Source organism: Papaver somniferum, unplaced genomic scaffold (assembly GCF_003573695.1).
Source record: "Papaver somniferum cultivar HN1 unplaced genomic scaffold, ASM357369v1 unplaced-scaffold_107, whole genome shotgun sequence".
NCBI lineage: Eukaryota > Viridiplantae > Streptophyta > Magnoliopsida > Ranunculales > Papaveraceae > Papaver > Papaver somniferum.
The window spans coordinates 6164115-6174188 of record NW_020619603.1 but is presented as its reverse complement, the minus strand read 5'-3'; the positions used below and the strand labels follow the sequence as shown (position 1 = coordinate 6174188).

The following is a 10074-nucleotide window of genomic DNA, read 5'->3' as shown; positions in this document are numbered from 1 at the left end:
CAAACACAATAGGATTACTTATCAAGTAAATAGGAATTAATGTTTGTATAATTTACTTTAAATTATAATAACAACAATTATAATTGCGGAAAATAAAAGTAAATGACACAACAAAGTTTTGTTAACGAGAAAACCGCAAATGCAGAAAAACCTCAGCACCTTGTCCAGAATTGAATACTCTCAGGATTAAAACGCTATACAAAATAAACCAACTTCGTATAGTTGAGACCAAGCAACTAAACCTATATTTCACCTAGTTCCGTCTGTATTCCCACGCCTCCAACTTATGAATAAGTCACGTACTTGGAACAATTCCTTTTGTTCGTATTCCAAACAGTAATGGAACAAAAAATCCGTGTGGTAGCAACTCTCTTCAACCAAGTAATATGAATTCGACAAAGGCTCTTTTGTTTATCTCGATAAATTCATTCGTCAGGTCCGTAGATCTATCTTATTCTCAACTACCGAAGTAATTTTTTATTGCAATCAATACTTTTAATCACACATAATTGTATTGATGCCGATCTACACTACTAATCAATCTGATCACAAGGATAAACCGATTATAGTTGGATCCTCTTTACCGAAACAATCATTGTGGATACCAAAGATTATGAACCCAAATCAGAAATCTTCAAAGTCTTCTCTTCTTCAAATCTTCTTTGATCTTCAATAAACACCTGCACACAATCAACTTGAATCTCTTGTGATCAATCACGGACAGAACGAAGTCTGTTAACAATGGATTATCACAAAACGTCTTTAGATCTACAAACAGTCTAATCCTGTCGAAACTTCGATCTATTTTGAGTGAAGCTTATATCATAAGAGAAGATTCTTAAGCATAAACAAACTAGGTGCAATCAAAGTTCAACCACCGTTAGTCAACCAAATCAATCGAAAACAAAAGATAAACTGCAATTATCTAGTTTCCTACCAACGGTACTAATAGAGCTTCTCAATCCTAAAGACGACTTTAAACTGAGAGGCCGTAATAGATTCCTCCTAATTAGGTTACTCTCTTCTCCGAATAGGCGACTCCACCAGTAGTAGCACAACAGAGGTAGTTATTGATGTACGAAGGATTGGTTTGCTCGAAATGCAAGGAATTTCCAAAACCGAAAATATTCTCAAGATATGCATTAAAACCCGTATTCGGTTTCCATAATTCCTGGAAATGCTTTGTTCAAAATATTGATCAAAAATCTCATGGAAAATCTCGAACTAGTAAATGCACATTACTAATTTTTCATTTTACAGAAATAAAATTAGAAACCGTAAATAAAAGATTCTTAACTTATATTTTACCCGATCCGGGATTTTCTTCCTTTAGCTATTAAGGAATAACTTTGAGCAATTAACGATTAGCGTTTACTGCACATGTTCAAAGTATGTCGACATCCTTACTTTGTAACTCCTCTTTCATACTTACAACCTTGAAACCGATTTGCCACACTTCCAAACAAGTTTATAGTTGGTTCATCAGACTTTCAAGAACTATGTGATTGATCAAGAACACTCAATCACAAATCATGGGTTTAACGGTTCTACCAAAACAAGTTTCGGTTCTACCTTCATGTGAGTATTGTGCATAGTCACACTAGCTTTCCAAAATTCGGTTGTACTAGGATCGGCTCCCCACATATATATGGTATCGAACTTGTACTTGCTGCACATGTCCATAGGATCGGTTCCCCTTTGCCTAAAAACGTGTTGCACAAGTCCATAGGATCGGTTTCCATTTCTTCTATAAACTTGTTGCACCTCATACAAGGATCGATTCCCATTTGTGATATGTTGCACCACTTATTAGAATCGGTTCCCTTTATCCAAAGTTGGTCATACACAAATCACAAAATCGATCATACCATCTCAGGTGATTACTTAAGATCAGTTTCACTAATAAAAGTCATACAAATACAAAATTCAGGCCTTTATGAATAGTTTTACCAAGAACATAAACAAGTCATGAGCGGTTATACTAATCATACATATTGGTTGTTCAAAAGATATGCAATGAATAACAATACCAATAATGCCTGGCGATTTCCTTTTCAATTCACAAAACAAGTTCATGAATTTACATCCTTAAAATACATGTAAACCATTGTTTCCTAGGATGAAATCTTCACCTTATACCCATATAATCACAATAAAATTCAAACGATTATGTCGATGTCTTATCTACACAGTTTAATGGTTAAGCAATAAACCTCGTATTGTATTCCTTAATACCATGTCTATCTAGAGTTCAATCATGTTTTGCAGTTTTGTTTTCAATATGCACGACTTGAAAGATACTTCAGGGAATGAAACAGTTCAAGTCAAATATCACTAACCTCAAGTGGAAGGATGATGTTGTCGTAGTAGCTCCTTGGTTCTTCACTTCTCCAAGTCTTCACAATACTTGTAATGTCTCATATCCTAATACTTTCAAGCTAACCTATACGAAGTTGACTCTAGTACATAATCAAGTGACTCTTTAAATGTGTTTTGATTCACTAAAATAAAACAACCAAACTTGACATACCAACGCTTGGTTAGTTCAACCGAGCTATGCTTTAACAACATATATACATGGTATCCAATGAATTGATTGCAAAAGCTCCTACGGAAAAAGATAGTTAGGTAGATGATTCCAACGAACTGATTGCAGAAGATCCAGAAGATGACATTGAATTAGCATTGTCATTGATCACAAGACAATTTCAGGATCTCTTAAATAAAATAAATAAGAAACTCATAAAATATAATCATTGCACTTCTCGCCCTCGTGATCATGTTCCGGTCAAGAACTGAAAAGATCAAAAAGAAGATGATGAATATCAACCACGGTGCTTCAAGTGTAACGGTTTTGGTTATTTGGCTTAAAACTGTCATAATCTACGGAAATACACTGGAAGTAAGGCACTAGCTGTAACTCTTGATGAGATGTTAGATTCATACAACTCTGAAGAACAGGAAACCACTAATATTGCACTAGTTGTTGATTTTATTCCATCTTGTTCCATTAAAGATTTAACCATTTTGAAAATGGATACATCTTAAGATGTTGAAAATCCTATTAATATACAAGGGAAAATAAATAATGAAAATCCTATTAATATACAAGGGAAAATAAATAAAGTGCACGACCAATGAAAATCCTATTAATATACAAGGGAAAATAAATAAAGTGCACGACCGTCTGAATCCAAGAATTGCTAAAAATTCTTTATGCAATTCAAAGAATCATCAATCTCCAAGAATTCCGGTATATCAAGGCAACAAGAGAAGATCTAAGTATCACACTTCACTAGATCAAAAATATTCTGCATATTTTAAGACCTACAATGGGAGAAAATTTCATGCTAATGCCACTTAGTCGGTATTATGTTGCATCCTCACCTTTATGTGCCTATTGTTTATGAGAAAAAAAAATAATCAAGGCACTTGCATAGATAATGGGAATAAAATCTAATAATTGAAAAAGTATCTTAGAATACATTCTTACTTGTAAGAATATCATGTCTTTGGTAATATGGTGTTTTTGAAATATTTTTCGAAGTTTATAAAAGATTCCTCTCATTTTCTGGTCATAGGTTAGGATGATAGTCATGATCGGATATCTTATCTTGTAAAGGTGCTTGATTTAAAAGAATTCTTTGAGAATAAGTCTACACCACCCTCGATCAGCATGATTATCAAGTGTGTATAACACATGAAGCAGACAAAGATTGAATATTTTTCACCCCTGATTGCGGTACCCTGTCGGGACAACAACGTCTCCATACTCGTGGAAACGATCAAAAGTGGTATTGGATCAAGTAACTTGAAGCAAAGTTATACCATATGTTACCCACTTCATAAAACTCGAAAATAACAAAAACAGACATCCAGTAAAGTCCGAAAAAAAAAAGTTTTAAACCCAAATAAATAGTGTATCAACACGTACACAGATGCTACTGACACTTAACACCAACATCACTTTACATTACAGAATACAGGCTACAACCAGGGGCAATGGAAGCCAACGTGCAGTTCCGCATTTGGGTAATTATGGCCTTTTCTTGTCCCCTGGCCTTTTCATTCATTTATTTAGTTTTTCAAATATCCCCCCAGTGTGAAACTGGTCACTAGTAGAAGAGATAAGCTTAGGTAGGTACCTGCATGATACATATGTAAAGTTAACTTAGAAGAATCATCCCCATCCGCATTCATAGTTTTTTCTTAATCAACTAACTACTTACCAGCAATAATCTTTCCAACTTTACTCCGAGGAGGAGGACTGCAACCCAAGATGGAATTATCATTGCATTTAGAGATTTCTACCACAGAGAAAAATTAATGTCAGTTGTGATTATTTCAGGTTAAATCTGACAAGTAATTAAAACATAAATGGCGAAAGTACTAAAACAGATTACCTTGGCAATGACCACCAGTGCTAATGTTAAGATAAGGGTTTCCTGCAAAGCCAGGTTTACAATCACAGAGATAACCTGGAGCAATATTATTTCCTGGTTTACAGACAGTATTAGGCCCACAGGCATAGCTCGTTGCGTTTCTTGAAGCTGCGTCGCATGTCTCAACACCAATAGTCCAATCAGCAACCACCGGAACACTTCCACTACCATTATTTTTGAAATCTTGAAGATATGATGAAGAAAACCTAAACGAACTTTTATCAATTATAAAACCATAAATGCATGGATTAAAACTCAAATACGGATTCACCTTAGAGGACTGTCTTTCAATTGTCACATTATATTTCTTCACTCCAGCTGAGATGGAAGTCTCACAACAACCAATACCGCAAGACCCATTAGTGGCAGCTTCCTTTACAGTACAGTCTGAACACCCCTTACCAATATATGGATCACCATTTATGCGTGCCCAGGTGTCACAACCGATGGATATCAATTTGTTTTTCGTAGTAGACAATGTGAAAATACCCAAACCGAAGATGATTGTAGACACATCTTCATAGGAACAAGTTCTGGCTATACCGCTTTCGAATGTCATCTGACCGTCGAGCACGGATATACTTGTGACATTTAAGACGCCTTGATATCGTGGCAAATTGTCTTGGCATTCTATTATGAACTCTTTACTTCTGAAACAACCCACACCGATACCGAATGGGTAGGGTATGCTGACCTTCCCACACCGATCTCGGCAACCAGGTATTGCTATTACTTCGGAAGCGGTGCTTGGAATTTCCGCAAATGCTAATTCCAGCCATAGTAACAAGACGAAACACTGAAACTTGAGCAGAACAGGTAATAAAGCCATAAATGATAAGTTTGGTTTTTTATTCTCTTATTTTTCTTTTTGATCGAAAGGAAAGATATGCTAATTAATTTGCCGGTTCTTTAAACAGCTTAGTCTTATTTATACCCATGCGTATACGCGTTATTAACTTTGTTTTGTTATTTACCAGCACCACAAACTTCCCGATCACTCTTATCTTTAACATTTTAACTGTTTCTTTCTTTTATGCTAGAAACATTTTGCTAGCCTTCCACTACATCATACAAGATTGGAATTTGATCACGGTTCTTCACACGTCCACTAATATGTAGCTTTTCTTGAATCAATTGGAAGTGTTGGACCTAATTAACTTTGAGTATCGGCATTTGATGGTGGGGTCGGAGACTAAATAACTGCAGAAGCTTACGTTGTCCTATCTCCATGTGACTATTCACATGTCAGAGTTGGTACTAGCTACTTTTCCGCCCGACTTCCAAAACTCCAAGTCATTGGAGCAAGATAAAACCAGTCATTTTCAAGAAGAATATATATGGATAGAAACGAAGGGAGAAAAGTCAAGTATAGCAAATCTTCTACAACTCCAAGTTGTAGGATTTTGGATTTCACTTGTCCGCCAAGATATGCTCAAAATTTGTTTTAGGACTAGCAAATAATAAATTTACGGTTATTTGATAAACATAATTATGTGTTTAATTTATCTTAATTTTATATGTTGGTGTTTATTTTTGTGTTTATTATGGTGTTTTACGTGTGTGGGTATCTTGGGAAAATAAGCAATTTTGGAGAAATCGGCTCGTAAATTACTAAAGGTACCCATGAATGTGTTAAAGACATCCCAACTTTGGATAATGACACTCTCAAGAAAAGTGTTAAAAACGCCCAGGAAAATTCGCTAAAGGCAGCAAAGAGATTTTCTAAGAGGCGCTCCTATTACTAAGGAGTACCCAATTACTATCGGCACCCCAAGGGTTAACCTTTTCTTTTCGAGCTTTTGAAAATCAAAATTTGGCGGGAAAATTGATTTTGAAAGAAACCAATTAGGGTTTGCGTTTTGGATGTGTTTAAATGATATTTAAGCTCTAATATTGATTGGGGTTGTTAATTAAGGAAAAATAGGGCTTGTATGGGTGTTATATTCGATTAACTTGGGCTGTATTGTTCTGAAATTTGACGGGAAAATGGGTTGTTAGTGGCAGAAACTAGGGTTCGATGATTGAAGGTGTTATAATGAGATTAAAATGTTGAAATCAATTATGTTTGCTCCAGCGGGCTAAACAAAGATGTTATCATTTTTAAATTCGAAATAGTTTGGAAGGTTAGTCGGATTTAAAGAAAATATAAGACACGGGTTTTTCGCCTTCTTTCACGAGTTTCATTATGGTCGGCATGAGTCTTCACCGAGTTGAACTGCTTATGGAACGTGAACTCATTGTGTTGGAGTGTGTAGCTGCGAGAATAACACGTGAAAAACTTAAAAAAGGAAATAATTCCTGTAAAAATGGAAAAAAAATATATTTGAAGTTAATGAGGATTTCTTGTTGTAATAACCGAGATTTCATGGTCTAGATATATAAAAATGTTGTTGGGGAGCAAGAGAGGGGGAACAGAGAGTTTGTAGAAGAAATGGAGAGCTCAGGATCGAAATAATCGAAATTGCAGGAAGTTGTCCAGCTGCTGCTCAACCGAGAACACGAAGAACAATCTTGTCAGAAGTCGCAGAAGTTATCGCAGTTTAACCAGACACGTCTTGTATCGTTATCTACTCAGTTTCGGAAGACCGTCGGCAACTTAATCCTGTAGTGGTTGTTATCTTTATTCCAGAGTTGTTTTGGTCGCTAAATACATTTAGCGACTAAAATCTTTGTAAGCATATTTATATTTTTTTTGAATACAATGATCAAGCAATTTATCTCCAATTTTCGATTCATGACTAGCTAAGGTTTTTTTTTAGAGTTTTAGATGAAGCTATTTTCGACGAGTAAATTTTAGTAATTATTTTCTTTGGCATAAATACTCCATTTTTGTACTTTTAATTTGTCTAAAAATTTTCTCCTCTTTTTATGCTTCATAATAATTATTTTAGGTAGTTTTTAGATGCATTCTTTTATAAGCGGAGGAAAATTAAGCCTTAGAATAGCAAAGAGAGTCATAATAAGAGCTTTTAATGTCATATCTTCCAAATCATTATATTGGCTTCGAAATTGTTTTGAGTAAAGTAGGAGTACTTTGTCAAATAAATTGTTATTGAGTTTGAAAATATTGGAAGTAGTGGAATCGAAAATCCTAGATTCATTTCCCCTTGGTAAACAAAAATCAAAGTTTATTAGTTTTTCTTTTATTTTTCTTGAACCAAACCTTTAAAAATAGTCTCAGAATTGAATCTTTACTTCCACATTGTTAAAACTGCATCATTCACCTCCCTAAGAATTGTATACCTCTATATCCATTTTATGTGAAACAAGTTAATAAAAGTTGAGAACTTTGAGCGGAACTGCCAATCTAATCTTTGAACCGAAAAAATTTCTATTTGTTAACTTTAGAAATTTTCCTTCCGTAAACGCAGTGGGAGATATCAGGACAAGAACGTTTAAGGACAAGAACTAGAAGTTACCGCCATGCTACACATGGTATTATAGTAAGTTTTTCACGTATCATGTTTTTAGATGCTTAACCAAGACGACCAAGTTACTTACTATTAATTTTTTTATGTAATGTATTGTAGCGCCCTAAAAGCTAGCAGCTTCCTAATCCAAGAAATCAACTGCATAATGAGGCACTAAGGATCTAAATCCTTTACTTAAACAATCAATTTAAAAATCAGTTATAAAATATAACCCCAAACCATCCCATACACTCTAATATAAAATAAAATCTTTCAGGTGATATGAATACAATAATGTGGTGTTTACATAAGGGAAAAAAAATTAAAAAAACATATATAAAGATAAGTACAACGTCTCAAAATTCGGTAACTGTGAGGACCCTCGAGCACATCAACGGCTCAACGCTTTTTGACTAGTCTAGCGACGACTAAGCTGCTAATGACTCGATTAATGAGATAAAGACGTCAATTAATAGAACGAAACTAGTACCACTAGATAGATATCAAAAAGTTGTGTGATATGGACTACTCGAATGTATCATTCGGATACCAAACAAAGATAAACACAATATCATTTAGGTCGGGTGCCTCTAGCAATCTTGGTCGGCCTTATCCCAATCGAGAAGATAAACTCGATATTTTCCTTTCTTCTTCTTTCATATTCTTATTTCTTCTTCTCTTCTTTCTTTCTTTTTCTTGTTCTTCGCCTTTGGCGACTTTGAGAAAGGTTTTCGAGGTGAGATTTTAATAAAAAATGTTAAGAATACCAAATATATCGATCCCAAAGACTCTCAACAGAGTCAGTCGCCTGACTTAGTTATTAGACAAAGTCTTTAGCCTATGTTTACGACATGATAAGTCTTTTAAGTTTTCTAAACTCTGAAACAAATATGTAACAATCTTTGAATATCTTTGAGTATAAATAAATCATCAATCTCCACTTTTGAAGCGTGGAAGATATTCTACCCCAATTATCATTTTCTAAGTTGGTATCATCTTTCGATCCAACCCGCTCTTCCATTCAAAACCAAAAACAAAACCAACAATGTCAACCAATACAAATAACCTCCGCAATATTCAGATTCATCATCTGGTTTCATTAAAACTTACAGAAACAAATCACTCTCTTTGGAAGACATAATTTAATCCAATCCTCAAAGGATATGGTCTTACAGGTCATAGATGGAACCCAAGAAAAACCATCTAGAACTCTCCCTGAATCAGATGCTATTAATCCACTATTCTTTGATTATGAAGATCAAGACTCTCTCATTGTAGGGTGGTTGAATTCAACTTTAACCCCTGAAGTTCTCTGTCAAGTGAGAGGCTTGGATACTGCCAAACAAGTTTAGGACAAACTCGAGAGTTATTTCGAACGAAAGACAAGGACTCATCAAATGAATCTTAAGAAAGAGCTCCACAACATGAGCAAAGGTAACAAATCTCATATGCCGAAACATTTTTGGTCCGATGTTTTTACAACTGCTTGTTATTTAATCAATAGGTTACCAAAATCATCATCTGTAACCGAAACACCCTTAGAACTACTGTTCCACAAAAAGCCAGATTATTCATTTTTACGAGTTTTTGGATGTTTGGGTTTTCCATGTCTTTGTCAATACAACTCCACAAAACTGGAACCTAGGTCCCCCTACCTTGTGTTTTTATCGGCTGTATCAATGCACATAAAGGATATGTGCTCTTACATAGGGAAACAAACCACATATTTACATATCTCGCCATGTTCGGTTCGAAGAGAGCTCATTTCCTTTTCAGTCTCTCAAGAAGAAAAGACCGGTGCCTTGTTCAGGTAATGTTCCATCTAGCACCGGTGTTTTTCTTTCACCTCCTTTTGGTCGCAGTACATTACCAGATAGGAAGAATGATGCTGTCCTTTCACCAATTGTATCTTCATCGAATTCATCAGTACTCAGTCAGTGAGTTGAAGTTTCTTCATCAGTTGTATCTCATGTTCAAACCTCACCTTCCATCACTGAAAGTTCAACCTCAGATGTTGCAGGTGGGCAATCTCAAGATGTTATCTCATCCAACACACATACAACAATTGTCTCTGGTGAACTGGAGTCGAATCCAATTGCTACCCAATCTGCACAATGTGACACTGTAACTCATCCTATGAGGACAACAAAGATGGTATATCAAAACCCATACAAAAATTGTGTCTGAAAGCTACCAAACAACCCCTGCTTGATGCTGATTTC

General features: G+C 35.2%; 1 protein-coding gene across 1 annotated transcript; it reads right to left on the bottom strand.

Annotated features, from left to right (window-relative positions):
* Window positions 1-3741: 3741 nt before the first annotated feature.
* Window positions 3742-5324, bottom strand: LOC113327770 (wall-associated receptor kinase 1-like). The gene is made up of 3 exons (XM_026574903.1): window positions 4404-5324; window positions 4230-4307; window positions 3742-4145 (listed from the first exon to the last, which is right to left on the bottom strand). Exons 1-3 carry the CDS (start codon window positions 5269-5271, stop codon window positions 4078-4080), a joined length of 1014 nt encoding a protein of 337 aa, XP_026430688.1. The 5' UTR covers window positions 5272-5324; the 3' UTR covers window positions 3742-4077.
* Window positions 5325-10074: the final 4750 nt, after the last annotated feature.